At 46.3% G+C, this 18045-nt stretch overlaps 1 protein-coding gene and 2 long non-coding RNA genes across 3 annotated transcripts; 1 reads left to right on the top strand and 2 right to left on the bottom strand.

Annotated features, from left to right (window-relative positions):
• Nucleotides 1-1181: 1181 nt before the first annotated feature.
• Nucleotides 1182-5977, bottom strand: LOC125756831 (uncharacterized). Its single transcript, XR_007414793.1, has 3 exons — nucleotides 5567-5977; nucleotides 5319-5499; nucleotides 1182-2104 (listed from the first exon to the last, which is right to left on the bottom strand). It is a non-coding gene; the product is annotated as an uncharacterized LOC125756831 (long non-coding RNA).
• Nucleotides 5978-12199: 6222 nt separating this feature from the next.
• LOC125756830 (uncharacterized) lies at nucleotides 12200-15173 on the top strand. Its single transcript, XR_007414792.1, has 4 exons — nucleotides 12200-12407; nucleotides 13166-13283; nucleotides 13352-13762; nucleotides 15071-15173. It is a non-coding gene; the product is annotated as an uncharacterized LOC125756830 (long non-coding RNA).
• Nucleotides 14309-17013, bottom strand: LOC125756829 (uncharacterized). The gene is made up of 4 exons (XM_049411792.1): nucleotides 16737-17013; nucleotides 16580-16674; nucleotides 16050-16122; nucleotides 14309-15257 (listed from the first exon to the last, which is right to left on the bottom strand). The coding sequence occupies exons 1-4, from the start codon at nucleotides 16786-16788 to the stop codon at nucleotides 14956-14958; spliced, it is 522 nt and encodes a 173-aa protein (XP_049267749.1). The 5' UTR covers nucleotides 16789-17013; the 3' UTR covers nucleotides 14309-14955.
• Nucleotides 17014-18045: the final 1032 nt, after the last annotated feature.

The raw sequence follows: 18045 nt of genomic DNA, 5'->3' as shown, positions 1-18045 counted from the left end.
CTTTCAACAATGACTGGTAAAACCCGTTTTGTCTACGTAACCCAACAGCAGCACCACATTAGTGAAAAGATGTTGCGTGGAGTTTTGCACAAAACTCTTCACAGAATGGTACTGCACTGTTAAACGGAACGTCTCAAACAAAGGTGAAAACACCTAACGTTATGGAAATTGCAAGCAGTATTGAATCCATTGCAAGAGACTCTTGTCTGCTGAGACAGTCATTTCATAACAACTGACCTACCTTCATTTTAGAGACTAAAAACATGAATTCACTTCACAAGTGCAACCAGTACTTGCTGGAAGCAATCCACACTAACCAGCTGCTGAACTCACTGAATATTGGCATGACTCTGCTGCTCACTACCCGAGGCCAGCAAATGCTGCAATGACATTGCTGTGCCTATAGTCGGGTACAACTTTAGAAGACAGGAGAGGCCCCGCCCAGATGGACCGAAGCGCAGCAGCCAATTGCCTCCGCGACTAAAGAAATAGTCCCGCTAGGCATGTTAGGCATGTTCTCCGTCGGCGGGGTCACCGGCCGTCCGGCTCATGACGTCACCTGAAGTGCGCACCTATTGGTGGAGGCTCGTATGCATCCGCCTTTGGGGGGAAAATGCCGCTGCCTTCTAAAGTTGTACCCGACTATAGCTAATGAAAGCTGTGATGTTGAGAGGGTTCTTTCAGCTGAGGTACAGAGTCGTCCACTTCCACCTTGAACACCGCACCGTGCGGCCAGCACTCCGCGGAGCGCCTCTCTTGGTTGCTTGGGTAACTAGCGCGTATGCGCAGTGACAGCTCTAGGCGGAGCCTTTGCCGCGTCGTCTGCTAAAGCACGGCAGCTCTGCCGAATTGTACTTGCTTTGCGGTGAAGCTAACTTCGCTCTTGCTATGCAGCATGCAAATCCAGCATCCGGCATGGTTAGGAAGAAGCGAAGCGACTGCACCTTGTTCCGTCTAGCTTTTGCTGCTTAGTGTTTTCTTTCATTTCTGGATGCGATCTCACAACCAATAAACCTCGGTCCATGCATGAGTAAACTTTCACAGCCGCGCTTGAACTCCTACAACTAAGCAACTCGGCTCCTTTGAGCCCAGTAGCCAGAATGTTCCCGCTGCTCACGCTAATGTTTTGATCAGCTTCAAAGCTAGGCGCCGCAAAATTGGCGATAAATGCATGGTAAGGTCTGACATAACAGCTTTAAATGTGCGAAAGTTTGGATTGTTACTCGCCTGAAAACAAAAGGATGTGAGCAATTTGCCAATTTCAGAGAAGTTACATTACATTCAGGTGTTATCAGCACTGCTGCCTTCATGCGCTAGCGAATTTAACTCGCCAATACGCCGCCCTAATTTGCTACTCATTTGCAACCATGCTTATTCGTACCATTCATGCAGAAAAATGAAGAAGCATTCTAATAGAGTTTTCAGCTGAACTCATATCACGCAATCAGTTCACCAAAGAAGCGCCGCTGACAAATGATTACTTCTGTAAGCAGGCGCTGAATAAAGCTTGACTCCCTTTTTATCGCTAGGTGACCCAAAGCACCGCGTATCGCTTTATATATTTCTTGGCTCAAAACTTTAGCACGAAGCAGAAAGTTTTCCGTGAGCCTTCAATTCACAGCGCAATATTTTTTTATTGTTGACTTTGTGTCGCCAAACTTTCAGCTGATGAAAACAACCGTGTGAGTAGCGGGAATATTCTAACTGTACGGCACAAAGCATCTGAGTAGCTTAGTTGCGGGAGTGCCAGCCCGGCTTGGCGATCTTATGCACGGGCCAAGGTTTATTACTTTTAAGATCGCATGCAGAAAAAGAAAACAGTAGGTAAAAAAGCAGTGCGGAACGAGGCGCAGTCGCTGCGCTTCTCGATTTCCATGAGATTAAGTTACCTTCATCGAAGAGCAAGCGCGATTGGGCGGAGCCGCTGCGCTTTAGCAGACGACGCGGCGAAGGCACCACCTACAGTTGTCACTGCGCTTGCGTGCCCCAGCCGCCCGCGAGAGACGCTCCGCGGAGCGTTGGCTGCACGGTGCGGTGCTCAAGGTGGAAGTGGATGCCTCTGTACATCCAAAGGTGAGACAGCTCTCGAATGAAGACCAACATGCTGCACACGCAAATGGCAATGTACGTTAACAAGGACGCGTAAAAAATCGGTGATCAGCTTTTTGTGAATTAAATGTGTCTTTTCCTAGATGTTATCAAGGCTCTTTACTGTCCTTTTGACTTATCAATTTGTGTAAATGTATTTCATGTAGCATTTCTAAACTAAACCCCCCCAAAAACATGCAGTTCAATGATGGTTCCACGAAAAATGTGATTTCTCTCAAATTACCAGCTTGAAAAATAGCACCCAATTTTTACCCTCTAATTTGAAAAAATATAAAACACAAAAACAAACCACCGTAGTTATGCAATTTGTGTTAGAATGCTTTGGCTTCCTGTGCGACACAATTTGTACAAACCTCACCACCAGACAGGCATAGATGAGACTCTGGCTAAGAACATGTGCAAGGTTGTAACCAAGCTGATCATTGCGCATCATAGCAACAATAAGGCCATCGTCATCACCATGACCAAAAAATAATGAGCCACCGATCAAGACAACAAATGTGTGTGTGTGTACCTTTCATCACATTTACCACCAATCATAACAAGAAACGAGTTCATACATTTGTTCATATTTGTGTGTTATGTGCTAGACAGCTTCACTGGTAACCTGCCTTCACAAAATGGAATGGCTCGAAATTTTTATCACAATTTTACGCACCAATTCAGTCATACACACAACACATTGTAAACAGTGGTAGTTTAGCACAATAGCAATAATACGCCAGCAAACGAGCAAGGCCTTATCTATAAGAAAGCAACATTGTGCTTATAAAGCCCCTGTTGCTGTGGTTCGTGTTTGTGCACTCAGCATGTATACGCACTGCGCATAAGCACCACGGCTTGACACAGGTTGCCAGTTCCCTTAGTCACAGTGATGGCAAAGCCGCCTCTCAGCAATCACTCCTTTTGCCTTATAAAAAGCATAGAATAAAGTGGGGATGCCTAATAATATAGATTGTAATATCAAGCACGAATTATGGTGCATGTAAAGAACAGAAGACTGTACAGCAATCCGAATGGCTCCTTTGCACAGTATGAAGGCCTGTCCACCAGGCTGCACAACAAACCGGTTTTTGCAACATTGAAACACATTTTAAAAATGCAAATCCTGTTGAAACTGCAAAAAGTGGGCTAGATTCTATCACTATAATTTACGGTCCTTCCATTTCCACTAGGATATGATAGCACGTTCTAGCCAGTTAGTTGTCTGTGTTTCTAACTTAGAATTATTATGTTTAAGCTGTTGCATTAACGTAGACAGAACTTTCAATGGCAAACTTGTAAGGCATATTGGGAAACACCCAATGGCTCTCTATTGATGAATAAAAGGCTTTTACAGGGCTCTAAAATTGCCAAAGCTCCGAACGAGTGTGACTATTGGTGTTGAATCCTTCGTCTGAGGCAAGCTTTGAGATTGGGCTAGTTGCTAATCCATCTTCAACAAAAAGGGTAGGAGTGGACAACAGACAAAGAAGGGAACAAAGACAACCGTTCCCTTCTTTGTCTATTGTACACTGCTGCACTGTTTGTTGACGATGAACTTCGTTTGAGGTTTCTAGTCTCACTGATATAAGTCGTATCAAAGTTCATGCGTGGAATTTTGTAGATTACCCCTGGTAACTTTTATTGCTCCAAGAGGTCTTTAACATGTGTGAGCTGTCATGTTACCTAGTTTTTTGGCATCTGGGAAATTCTCACACAATTAGTGTAAAAAAACCTTGCAAGTGACTCGCTTATTCCCTGCACCATGGGATGCCCACATACTTTTGTTGTTCCCGTTTGTCCTCCCAAAGAATCAAAGTGCTCCTTAGACAAATAGTTTCCAGGAGGTTACCCACAAAATGCATGAACTGTGACACATCCTACATTAGTGGAACGAAAAGTTCAAACAAACAACAAAACACCATAAAAAGTGCCTTGAGAAAGGCAAGACATGCTCAAACACCGGTGGATAATTATTCATTACTAACCAAGCGATTAATTTGGACACCACTGCTCTAATCGCAATGAAGAAAATCTTTATACATCTGATCTCAAATGTGGTATGTGTGCAACTTACTTTAGCTGTACATGTGTTGACCTACCCAGGATATACACCAGCACCCACTGGCACCTAGGCCATAAATAATCACCCTCTTCGCATTCTTTATTGTGAACAAGGGGCCCATAGTGGTTCTGAAACGTTAATTTTAATTGTTGCCTTTTCAAAAGGCACCTCACATACATGAACCCATTTCGTCGACAGATTTTCATTCGTCCACTGAAACAGATCGAGATAGCAGTGACCTGTGGGCTTTCATTTATTCAAGGGTAACAAAAGTTACCTAACAACGTCATAGTGAGTTGGTTGTCACTGAGAAGATGCGGACACTGGCGGTTTTCTGAATTTGGTATCACCACATACTGATGTTTCAGTCAAACATTTCTTTTCCCATGCCTTGAAAACACTGTCTTACTCTATTAGTGGCCTTCGGTGAGAAAGGCTAGGATGCTTGTGTCACTACCACTGCCATTGTTGATGAACCATTCCACGGACACTGGAATGGTTTATCAAAACTGTCTCTAACATACGAGCCAGCTCATGTGACGGCACATGCAAGCCATGTATTCTCAAATGCCTCTACTAAAAATGGCGCCACGTTGCCTCACTCCGCTAAATCTAAATACTGAAAAGCATCCTCACTGTCCATGTATGTCACTGTCTTAAAGAAAGGGCATTAAATTTCAAGGCCTTGTTTTCCACTGTGTATAATGGCCACATGCAAGATCACTAAAAGGTGTGCACGTGCTTAACGTGCATTGTCACCTTCATTTCGGTATTTTCCCTGTATCTCAACATCGTGTGAACGCCTTGTCAATAACAACAGTCAGGTATTTCAGATGAACGCATATACACGGGAGAAAATTGCTAGGAGCACTTACAACTAAGTTTTAAAATTCGTTAGAATGCGGTGCGGACGGTACGCATCTACATACCGCTTTAATCGGGTCTGTTGGCAGTGCAGGTTTACCGTGCAGCAATACGGATATGCCATATCGTCGTGGTCGGCATGTCAGTATTTTAACCCGCAAGACCTCTACCGCATCACTTTACCGCAAGCAATGAGCAACTAGCGCGGCTAAAAAGTTCTTAAAAAAAGCTGCGTGCCGACCACGACGGTACGGCATTTCCCTCAGCGGCGCGCACCAGTATGTCAGCGTAAACTTACCTCGGCGTTCAAGATTCGAACACACGGCAGGCGTTTCAGCGTAGCCGTCAGCTTGCGGTTCAGCAAGCGCGTTTTCTTGATCTGGCGCTCCGCATCGGCGTCTTCAGAGCTGGAGCAACGTGGCAGCACTTTGAAGACGTATACACCACGGGGGCCACATCGTGCTGCAGTTGCAGAACTTCTAAAATATAAAGAAAATACAACCTTCAGTGGCTGAAGCCAAGCATCTCAAATTTCAGAATACGTACCCCTATATTGTCGCATATATCTTGAGGGTCCGCGTTGGCACTGCAAACGTCGTTACCACCAACGTACAAAACGACAGTCTACGCGCTGAAAGTGCATCGCAGAGACGGCCTCAGCCATTCGCACAGCGTCAAAACCACCAAAACTAAATGTGCAGGTCTCGACGGATGTTTTCAAGTGAAGGCGACTCCTGCACATGAATTTAACCTGGCTGTCGCCTATCACCACACCGCGCAGAGAAGGCGTAACTCAAACAAGGCCGGCGACTGCGGTGAGGGTACCGAGTAGAACATAGGCAAGTAAAGGCTGGGGACAAGGCCGAGGAATCGTCGGATCTTTCCCTAGCTACAACAGTACCTGTCTAGGGGCAGGGAGTACCTCCCTATGGTAACGTCAGATCCGGTTTCGCGCCAAACCGGGAGAGCCTCGACTCCGGGGATACGCTTTCCTCAGCGCGAAGGTTAGTTTGCCAGCGCTTCAAGCACAAACTACTCTTGTGCAACCCCTGTACATAGCCATTTTCGTTGCTTTTTTTTCTTTTGCGTGAGCATATTCTTGCTTTGGCCGTCGTTCTGGCGCATGAAGTATCGCTAAACATGAGCGCGTCATCAGCGGGCGCCGGATGCAATATATGCTGTAAACCGCCAGTTTTGTATTGCAGTAGCGAGCTCTCGCTTAAAAAAAAAAAAAGATCTCGCAGTTTTATTGCGTTTAGATAATTAATTAATTTATGGGGTTTTACGTGCCAGAACCACTTTCTGATTATGAAGCACGCCGTAGTGGAGGACTGCGGAAATTCCGACCACCTGGGGTTCTTTAACGTGCACTGACATCGATTGCCTTTAGATAAAAGAGACTAATATTTTCATGCTAGCGTTTGTACTCGGTAGTCTCTTTAGTGAGGTCATACTCTCACTAAATAAAACAATATTACTACAAACTTAAGCACCATACACGCTCTCAGTTGATATATTCTCCTGAAAAGTGCAAGAAAATGTGTGGGAGTGCACAGCAGGAAAGAACTATCCTAATCATGCCCAAGAAATAAAAGACCGAAAGTAAGGGTAGACCATGCAATCAGATTTTGCTTCTTGAAGACCCCTGACATGCTGGAAATTATATTTGTGTAAGAAATTGCATTCAAACACCGCTATCAGTTGAATGCAAAATTCAGTTAGCAATTCTGCTGACACTATAATATGCCTAAAATGTTCATTTGCACTCTTTTCTACAGAACTACTTGTCCGCACTCCTGTATTTAGAAAAAATGAATTTGTAATGAAGGTGTGGAAAAATGTAGACAACAATCGTGCACAAGGGCGTCCGCAGAACTTTTTCCAGGGGGGTGCATCAGCAGAGTGTGGGGGAGGGGAGGGGGGCATACAGCATATGTAGCTTTTGTTTCATTGCCGTGACATGACCGGCAAGATTAGTCCATAGCAGTATGTAACGTGCAAAGTTGGCTGGTAATCCTGAATGATGTTTCACGCGGGATATGCGGGACTGGAGTGTGCTAATCAAGCTGTGTAGCTTACTGCTACTGCATAGAAAATTATTATCCAAAATTCCAAGGGGGGGGCAGCTGCCCCCCCTTGCACCCCCCTCCGGACGCCCATGATCGTGCACGGAAATAAGTGAAAAGTTTATTTGGTGGGGCAGCACAATGACCTTATATACTCCACAAAAGCCATGCGTATCAATCACTTTCATTTTTTTTTCAAAGTGAAAACAGATGGAAAAAAGCTGAAATAGCTTGAAGAGGGCCTTGCCCCATTTTGTACTTATCAGCGTGTGCGGCAAAAAGCATGTCTCCTAAAACAGCCCAATAGATGCTAGAAAAATACTCACAAAGAGACGCTAAATATTTTCAATAGCATACTTAGCATAGCATAAATTAAAAAAGTTCACAAAAGCACATGAATGCTCAACACATATTGTTCACACAATAAGTAAAGACACTGAATCAGAAGAAATACTAAAAAAATGACAAATAATACACATTTCCATTCAAACACATGCATTTTTATACAGATCTACTGACGTTCTGGTAGATCATATTAAGCGCACTGTTGATGGTACGCCAAGGACCAAAGCCACCATTCACAATTGAATTAAGCAGAATTGGCACTTATTCAAGGGTTTATTGCTATAGTATGCATGGCGAGTGGCAACATATATCTTGCTTGTTTTTGCAAATCTGGCATTTTATTGTATTTGGGTCAGTGAAACAGAAAAAGAATATTCAGAGAAGATTCATACTTCAAGTTTAACCTACACTTGTAAAATCCAAACGCAGGAACAATAATAAAATTTTAAAAAATCTTGTATAGCAAGGAAAAAAAAATTAAGAGCAGCGGCTTATCTTTAAGTGCTTTGCTTTTTGGCGTTTGCCTGCTCTGTGTTTAGCCCCTTAATGTAAAAATGAAGTCGCGTAACAACATAGAATTGGATTATTTTTTGAGAGAGCATTGAGGCATGGCTTGGGCACCCAACCTCTTGCCAAAGCCTTGCTTTCACAATGGTCAGCACATCTAAAATGCTGTCTGCAAGGAGTTCTTCACATGAAAAGCAGCCCGTGAACAAGTCTTGCTACCAGTCTACATTATTCACAACCATAGGTCGGCAAAAAATGTGGAGCTCACTCAGACTCACTCACGAAACATATCTTACCCTTAGAGCTCACTCGGACTCAGACTCACCAAAATTTTCCTCATCCGGACTCACTCGGACTCAGACTCACCAAAATATAATTCACTCGAACTCACTCAGACTCAGACTCACGGCTCGATCTGAGTCTGAGTGAGTCGACTCATGAGTCCGCTAGCCTATAATTAGCCTTTTTCTACCATAATGTCAATGCTTTTTAACACCAATATCTCGCATAATCGGTGCGCTACTTAGCACCTTTTGATCTCGTACCTTCAAATACGAGTTATCTGACTTTGTAGTTCAATAAGGACCGTTTTATTGAAAGAGATGACTCACACGAGATATTTTTATTAGTAACTTCCCATGAAGAAGTTTGCGGGGGGAGGCCAAGGCACCTCCTCCCCCTCTCCCTCCTCATCTCACGCCTCTGATCAATAAATAATGAGCTGACGTATGAACGGTAGCGCGTTGACGTATGCGGGACTACACGTGAGTATAAATGTGAGCCGACATAAGGCTGATAGTAATGCTGAAGTTGAGTAGACAGGACCATAGGTCGGCAAGAAATGTGGAGCTCACTCAGGCTCACTCATGCAATGTATTTTGCCCTTAGGGCTCACTCGGACTCAGACTCACCAAAATTTTCCTCAACCGGACTCACTCGGACTCAGACTCACCAAAATTTTTCCCAACCGAACTCAATCGGACTCACACTCACAAAAACTTTACTCACCCGGATTCACTCAGACTCAGACTCACGGCTCGATCTGAGTCTGAGTGAGTCGACTCATGAGTCCGCTAGCCTATAATTAGCCTTTTTCTACCATAATGTCAATGCTTTTTAACACCAATATCCCGCATAATCGGTGCGCTACTTAGCACCTTTTGATCTCGTACCTTCAAATACGAGTTATCTGACTTTGTAGTTCAATAAGGACCGTTTTATTGAAAGAGATGACTCACACGAGATATTTTTATTAGTAACTTCCCATGAAGAAGTTTGCGGGGGGAGGCCAAGGCACCTCCTCCCCCTCTCCCTCCTCATCTCACGCCTCTGATCAATAAATAATGAGCTGACGTATGAACGGTAGCGCGTTGACGTATGCGGGACTACACGTGAGTATAAATGTGAGCCGACATAAGGCTGATAGTAATGCTGAAGTTGAGTAGACAGGACCATAGGTCGGCAAGAAATGTGGAGCTCACTCAGGCTCACTCATGCAATGTATTTTGCCCTTAGGGCTCACTCGGACTCAGACTCACCAAAATTTTCCTCAACCGGACTCACTCGGACTCAGACTCACCAAAATTTTTCCCAACCGAACTCAATCGGACTCACACTCACAAAAACTTTACTCACCCGGATTCACTCAGACTCAGACTCACGTCTCGATATGAGTCTGAGTGAGTCGACTCATGAGTGAGTTTGCCGACCTATGTTCACAACTACAGGAACTGAAAAATGAAACGTATTGACGAAGCAATGCTCGGCCGAAAACCTGCAGCGACGACGAAACACAGCAGCAGCCCTACAGCAGCGGGGCGAAGGCGCGAAGGCTCCCATTGCTGACGATGGTAGCGCCGCCACGCGGGCACTCAGAAAAACGAAAACTCGGGGGCGATCGGAGATCTCTGTTCTGCGCCGTTCGTTCGCGTTCGTTCTGATGATCGCACGCGATTGGCTGAAGCCGGACAACTCACGCCACTCTAAGGGGCGTGGCCATTTCTTTTTTTTCCTTGATGTTTTCTTTTTTGGTGACGTCATGCCGCGTCATAACGAGCATGTCGTCTGCTAAAAGTGAACGGAGAGCGAGCCCGTTCGCTCGCGTTCTCTCGAGCGAACAATGGCGTCGCACGGCATGTATTTCGAGTGATGCGGCGGTTGCGGCTGCCGCAACAGCTGATTTTGAGAAAATGGCGCTTGCAACGGTGCTTCCTTGCTACGTTGGCGTTTCTCGAAGCAGGTGCAGAATGATAGGAGGTGCGAAATGCGTTTGAAGAGATGAGCGAGTGTGAATCCGGCGTCGCTTTCGTTTCTCGAAACGTACGGTACGTTGGTTGTGCGACGAACTCGACCCCGTCATCGGGTGCCAACGAGCCAGTGGGATTTCAACAGAGCGGAAGGTGTTGTCTGCGCTGAGATTTTTTGCCAGCGGATGCTTCCAGCGAGCTGTCGGCAGCGAGGAATTCATCGGCCTGTCGCAGTCGTCCGTCAGCGAAACCATCCACGAGGTGGCACACGCCATTACTGGGGCTCTTCGATTTTCGGACTTGTGGCAGTTCTCTGGCAGCCAGAGATAGCCAGAGGGTCAGCCAGCTAGTTCCGGTCGGGACAGGAAGTAGCGTCTTGGTCACGTGTGTGGGAAGCCCGAGACAACCCGAAGCTGCCCCAAGATTACAAAATCGAACGCTGGGACAGCCAGCGTAAACGTAAACAAACGCTGCCGCCGTGGCAGCAAACGAAACTTTGCGCCGCGTGCGCGTTGGTTTTTCTGCATTGCCCGCTTGAAAATATGTGGCTAGGTTCGCTGAAAAGCTCAAGCGATATTCTCGAGCATACGGATTTGGGATACGATCACGTACGTTCGCAAAATCGTGCGCAACTCGCACCGTCCGCGAACAAAACAGCCAGCTGGCGCACGGTGCCACAAAAGCGATGCAAGGTGAGCTACCGCGCCGCTAACGGCTTAACCAGCTCACGTCTGCTTAGTACGTGTAACAGTCGCTGCACAACACGACGCGAAAATCTCGCGAAAGTGATCGTGTCCCCAAAAGAGCTCGAGGATCTATCGCGTACTACGTCGCACGTGCACACGCGTTGACCAGCTTGCGTTTTGTCATAACTTGAGACATGCGGCGGTATGGGTGCCACGAGTGCGCGTTATATCTAAAATAAACTTCTGTGTGACGCGTCTTCGACTCGTTTTGGCAGATGTTGCCTGAGCCTCTTTTCCAGTCGTAAGTGGCACTCCAAAAATCTTATGTACTAGCTCAGCTTTTATTTGAGCTACTGGGTGATAACCGCGTACATACTGCATGGAATTATTACTAAGAAGTGGAAAAAGACAAAGCCGACGATGAAATAAGCAACAAAAGGATGTATACATTTCTGAATTCATCTTCGTTTTTTCACATCGACGCGTCGTAGCATAACATATAATACCATACCTCATATACTAGCCCGTAGATCGAAGTACGCTCGCACGCCGTTCGCGACCAACGAGGATCACACAAAAAACAATGTCGCGATCGCATTTATTCGATCAGTGCATTATCAACATCGAATACCTAGTTGAAATAGTTAAGTTCTGACGGGATTCACGCACGCAAACATACGACGGAGCGAAATAGCTAGTTCGATCACAATCGTCTCAGCTAAATGCACATAAAGCACACATGACACCCACAATCGAATACTACTACGAAAAAATAAACTCGAAAGGTGTCTCCATGCGTTCGTACGAACGTGTACATAACTTTTGGGACATGTGCACGACGCAGTTAGAATGGATAGAAGGCGACAGGTCGCCGCGTTGTTCACGGAAGGAACTTCACGGGACACATAAGAAAAGCAATAAACATTAGCTCCAAATGCTCGCCGCCACTCATAATCGCGCCATCTCGCACGGCGGAACGGCGCCGAGCGGCCCGAGCGCAAGGACAAGCAAAGGTGTAGTCCGCAAGCGCCCGCATTGCAATCCGTCGAGTCCTCACAAAGATGGCGGCAAGCGCGTATCGTCTCTTTTCGGCGTCTGCTAGCCCGAAACCTTCCAGAGAGCTTCCACGACTAAATTGTCCTGGAAGGTTCTGGCGACCCTCGGGCTCCCCGCGGGTCGCCAGAACCGTCCAACCCGAGAAAAACGAACGCCAACCGGAAGTGCGCCGCGGGGGGGTCGGAGCAACCCGAGAAAAACGAGCGCGCTCTGGCTGGTTCTGGCAACCCGCGGGTAGCCAGAAGTGGAAAATCGAAGAGCCCCACTGTCGTTGGCGGGCAGAAACGGTGGGTGGCCTTTCCCGAGACCACGGACGCGAAGGAGCTAACAAAGGCGGCGTTCACTCGGCTCGGGCGGATTCCCGTTGTGGTCGGGTGCGTGGATGGTACGCTCATCGCAATCCCGAAGCCCCATGGCCTGAGCTCCGCGGACACGACGCATTACATGTCGGGGAAGGGACTACGCATTCAACACCATGATCGTGAGTATTATCCATGCATTGTATGCGTAGCGAATTGTTTCATTTATATCGCTTAAACTTTCCGCTTTACTGAGGCTGTTGCAACTTAGTATAGTGGGAGCGGTATTTTCGATCTATCCAGAACGGGAATTGGATCGTTTCAGGGCACTTCGCTTAGGATAAGCGATGAAATCATGTGACGCGGAGTACACTTTGGTTCAGCGGCCTGCACAGTGCATAATATTACCGTTGCTCGTTCGCCATGTGTACCCGAAGCTTGATTCTCGATTTGTATTTGTTGAGATTAGCGCTCCCAGAATGTGCCGTAGTATGCCCTTATTGTTCATTGTCGTGATGGACGTTACATGGATCATTACATAGATAGATGAATAAACTTTACTTCGGTCCCTCGGAACGCGCCCGAGCATGTACATACATTAAATACGCATTGTTTCATAACCCTTTTTTCAGTCGAAGTTTTTCGTGTTGTAGATATTTTGTGATACATTGCCTTAAACATACAGCAGTAATTTGGTTAAAAGGCTTTGGTGGCTGGAAGATGGGTTGTTCCAAGCAGTAAACATGCAGACTACCCTTTGACACTGCATTGTCCTCGTGTTAGAACTTATGGTACAAGTCCTACCCTGTCGATGATTTGTTCATAACTATGTTTCAACAGTCAGTAACAGTGCAGACAGATGTAGTTACATTAACATAATACGCAACATTGTACCCAAGGTCATTTATGGGTACAATTTTGACTGAATTGAATTCTGCAGACATGTGATGCCGACCTCTGGATGTCAGTCCATGTTTCCTGGGGTCATGTCATGACTCGTGGGTATGGCGGGGGAGCCCTCTCCGTCAGCACCTGGAAGCAAAACTTCGGCTTGCTTGGTAAGTGCTGTCAATGCTTGCCACATTCAAGACGTTATCACTACAGCTGTCATGCCACCCTCGTGCAGGAGACTCCAGCTATACATTAGAACCGTGACTCCTGACACCAGTGCCCGGACGCCCAGCTCGTGGCACCCCTGATAACCACTACAACAAGGCCCACACCGCCATGCGCAATGTTGTGGAGTGGTGCAACGCTGTAAGCTTGTGCAGAGCTGCACAAGCATCATTGCTGCTTGTGCAGCTCTGCACGACATTGCGTTGGCGGCACATAAGCCTGTTCTCGAAGGGGACGATGACGACACAGACGATGCTGAGCTGCTGCCAGCAGCAGCTGAGCTACCACCACCACCACCACAACGGGAGCCAGCAGCAGCGCAACCGTGTAGTGAACCTGTTTCGAGAACCACCGGGCCTGCATGCTTGAGCATCTGCGCAGAGTACGCCGCCGCCTGCAACGACCTCGGCAGCATTGTGTGGTGCGTGTTTGTCTTTGTTCATTGTGTTTGTCACTGGCATAAACAAATGACTGTTTTTTTTTACTACACTTCAAATGTTTGCTGCACATATCAACGAAACAGCATTCTCCTATCAATGAATAACCCCCTTGAATAGGTTGGCAAAAAATGTGAAGCTCACCCTGACTCACTCGTGAAATATATTTTGCTCTTGGGGCTCACTCAGACTCACCAAAATTTTCCTCAAGCGGATTCACTCGGACTCAGGCTCACTAAAATGTTTTCACCCGGAATCGAACTCACCAATGTATTACTCACAGCTCGATCTGAATCTGAGTGAATCGACTCATGAGTGAGTTTGCCGACCTATGCCCCTTGTCACACAATGCCATGCTGATGAAATACTTCGACCAGGTTGTAAAATATGGTGCTTCACACTAAGCACAAGTGAGAGCTCACCTGTGAATGGCACATGGTGCCATTCGGAGCCAAAGTGGTAACCTGAAAAGGCTGTTGAATCAGCACAGCAACATGCGCTAGCTTTAGTGCAACAAGGATCGTGCTTTTAAATGAGGTGAACAACAAGGGTGGTGTAAGAAGTGAAATTTTATTACAAGTATCGCGAGCAATGCACATAAAAAGCAAAGTAAATAAATATCCCTTAAATTTAATGCCAAGGAAAAGAATATAAAAGTAGCTTCCTTTTATAATATACAAATGGAGTTACTACAAAGTGCCTGCTGCTCCTCTGCAGCAACACACGCGTCTCGCAGCACGAAAGTCATTGTATTACATGAAAACAAGGCACAGTCGAACCGGTATTAATCGAACTCGCTAAAAAAATGCAAGTTGTTGGTTGCTGATATGTCTTCCTCTATTATTGATTTCTGTTTGTACCCAATCCTATTGTCTAAACACTTCTAAGCAACAGAACACGTATTCGTCAACTATTTTTTGGTCTTGCAATATTTCAAAATTGTTGTGCAACCTAGACCGTTCACAAACGCATTTCTTTTTTTCTAGGATGTGTAAAAATCGATAGAAAACGTACAGTGTACCACAATATTCTACACGTATACACTGTAAACATAAAGATACACTACAGTGCACTATGTGCATATACTACAAAATTGCTGAATGCATGACTGCTGAATTGCTGAATGCATGTACAATGAAACAGCACATCAGTGCTTCTGATATGCAGAAAAAGAAAATTAACTGAGAAAAAATTGCAGGGCACCATTGAAGCAAGCAAGCGTATCATAGCTCGTGATGTGAACAAAAATAAATCTACATGTATGTACAACTAGTCTACAAATCACTGTGCAGGTGGCTTCCGCTGCAATGAGGGCCCGGGCGAGGGTACCAACGCCTTGCAGTTCGTGTACCACGTCACCGAGAAGTTGAACCTCGCGCAGCTTTCCAATGATGCCTGGCCCTGCCGCCTGGTGTTTGCGGCTAGTAACTCCAGCGCCTCGGCCTGCCGGTTGCCCCCATCTCGCAGCTGCGGCATGAGCTGGAAACCAAGAAATGTGTTGCCATTATCATCTATAAATTTCCTGCTACCGACTCTTCGCTGGAAGCTTCTGTTCGTGAAGAGTTTCAGTGTGTGCAACAATTTCCTCTGTGTTGAAAATCCACTGACCCAATGGCATCCATGAATGGTGCTTGGTTCACCGCACAACCAACGCACTTCGTTTGGACAGACCAAAGCGGTGCCGGAATTCATTTTCGCTCATCTCATCAAACGCATCTCACACCTCTAACCACCTCTGCATGAGAAGCAACCAAACAGCCCTTTTCAGGGCTACACAATTGTTTGCCCGGCTTTACGCGATGACTGACACAATCTCCTTCCGAAACCCTAGCTGCTGCAGTATGCAAAACATACAGCAAGCAGGTGTAACACAGGTGCAAAAATGTGCATTTGTGTATGATGGCTATGTGAAGAAGTTATATAACGAGCTTGCTTTTTGAACAGTATATTTAGCAATAGCACATTTTCAGTTTCACTTTTGAAGCAACTGACAAAATAGGGAAACATTTCAAGATGTTGAACATTTTTGCAATGCTACCTTTTTGCTACATTTCACCATAACTGCAAGGCAGGACACCTGTTTATTCCATCTGACAGTTATGCATACAACTAACTAGCTCCTGCAACCATTTGCCAAATTTTTTTCGTGCAGCTTTTTGTCTTTATGCCCACAGACGTCATCTCTTCACAAACATATGCCTGCACGCATGAGCATCACCTGTGAGCATGTAACACCATCTACAGTTAATCAAAAACATCAGCGAAACTTACGAGTTGGGGCACGGGGAAGATCCTGGGCCACATCCTCTTCAGCCACACCAGCAGCAGCTGGAGCAGGGCTCACCTGTTATAGTAAGAAGTTTCTTGATTGACACACTGAGTGCAATAAGAAGTATGGAGTGGAAGTGGACAATAGCAATGTTTTTTTTAGAATGTTTCAACAGCGGCATGCTATGACACACAGACTTCGGAGAGTGGGGTGGAGGGGGGGGGGGGCAAGCCTACTGGCTACGCACCTCACTCGACTCGAGGGTCTGAGAAATGGGTTGTAACACGTAGGGTGCTCTAATGAGCTTCGAAATATAGTTCGCGGCTGTTCTTTCGTCATCACCGCAAATGTGGCTGTTTCGCATTCTGTTCTGGGCGGTGCAACGTGTTAGCACCTCAGCTAACGCGGCGGCCGGGTGATCCACTCGATATTGTTTGAAAAAGTAAAACTAACAGCGCGTAATGGCTCGAAGCAAATGAGCCCACTTGTTCGCAGCATACAAGTAACAATGATATTCTAAGCCAGTGCTTACCGATTCAGACCACCCGAACTCTGGGCCTCGCACACTCGTCTCTGTCGAGCACGACACGGCCGCGGTAATCCGAAATCTGGCCGCCTCGGGTGCCGCTGTAAAGCACAAGCGGGACGTGTAAGATGACCGACCACAATACAATTGTGCTCGCACTCACCTCTGCTGCCCTCGGAGTTTGGCAAGACCCTGCTGCGAATAGCAGCGCTCATTCCTCCATTGGGCCTGCCACTGGGCTCTGGTGTTACGCGCAGGGAATTCTTCGTTCAAAAGCGCTACTAGCTCTTGCCACATGTCGTCCCGGTCCTCCCTTGTGAACGACGGCTCCAGCGGGCACGACAGCGTCGCGATCTTTCACAAAAGCCAGCAGAAGCTCCTTTTGACGATCCGACACCCGAGAACCAACGCAGACGTTGCGATGGGACGACATTTTGAACTGCGTCAGCCGCTACTTTTCTCTTTTTTATTTTTCGCGTGCGCGACACCATCTAGCGACGACGTCAAAAAAAACTAACATTATTAAATATCATTACTCAAAGCTGTTGCTGTTTGAAAGAGCGTTTGAGCTTGAAAAGCAAAAGCAATAATTTTCTGTAAAGTAATTATATTTATTAAAAGGCGAGAAACGCTTCACGGTCCCCGTGCCGACGTCACAGGATGCGCGTCTACTTCCGGAAAGCTTTCCGCTTCACGATTGGCTGTCCTCTTCCTCTCGGCGGTTCTAGGCGGGAGAGCTGCGCCTCCTCTCACTTTTGTGACGTAGGCACCGCAGAACGAACGCGAACGAACAGAGATCTCCGATCGCCCCCCTCGTCTCCCCGGAGAGTGGGCTCACTACCCAATAAAGCTGAACACGTCCGCGATAGAAATAAGTAAGAGACGGTTAGAGTATTGGTGGCAGAAAAGTACAGATAAAGTACAAAAACAAATAATGGGGGAAAAATAAGGTCATTCTGCCTTAAGAGGCAGAGAGATAGACCGTGAATTTATAATTTTTTTTGTATAATAACATAGGTTTAATCAATGTAGATAAGGTATTAGGCCAGCATGAAACAAGGAAGTTCTTTCTTTTTTCTTCGAGCATGGTGGCAGACATGTCACCGCTCCGTTATAAAGGGGACGCTCATAGCATCCATCCATCCATCCATCCATCTAAAGGGCAGAAAGGGCACAGCCGTATACATCCATCCATCCATCCGTAGCTGGCGGAGCCAGGCCCCGGAAAGTCTGAAGTTCTAGCGATCGCCGCAGAGGGCGAAAAAATCGACCGCGGCGAGTTCCATCGATATGCGCGCAGAGTGGAGCTACTGACTCCTCTTTTAGCGGTCGGCTATCTTAGTTTGCATTTTCCCTGCTAGGGGCGCTAAACCACCCAAATTTTCAACTTTAAGAAATTGTTTTACGCAAGCCAATGAATCACTTAAACATGTTATTTTGCTTTGGATAGCTAGAGAGTTACTTATGTTTAG

This window comes from Rhipicephalus sanguineus, unplaced genomic scaffold (assembly GCF_013339695.2).
Source record: "Rhipicephalus sanguineus isolate Rsan-2018 unplaced genomic scaffold, BIME_Rsan_1.4 Seq9182, whole genome shotgun sequence".
NCBI lineage: Eukaryota > Metazoa > Arthropoda > Arachnida > Ixodida > Ixodidae > Rhipicephalus > Rhipicephalus sanguineus.
The sequence above is the reverse complement of the archived record's forward strand: the minus strand, read 5'-3'. Positions and strand labels throughout refer to the sequence as shown.

Coding starts and splice junctions, on each gene's coding strand:
- LOC125756829 (XM_049411792.1), bottom strand. CDS start 16,788: ATGAGCGCTGCTATTCGCAGCAGGGTCTTGCCAAACTCCGAGGGCAGC. Junction 16,675..16,736: donor AAACTCCGAGGGCAGCAGAG/GTGAGTGCGAGC, acceptor TGTGCTTTACAG/CGGCACCCGAGGCGGCCAGA. Junction 16,123..16,579: donor AGTTCGGGTGGTCTGAATCG/GTAAGCACTGGC, acceptor TTACTATAACAG/GTGAGCCCTGCTCCAGCTGC.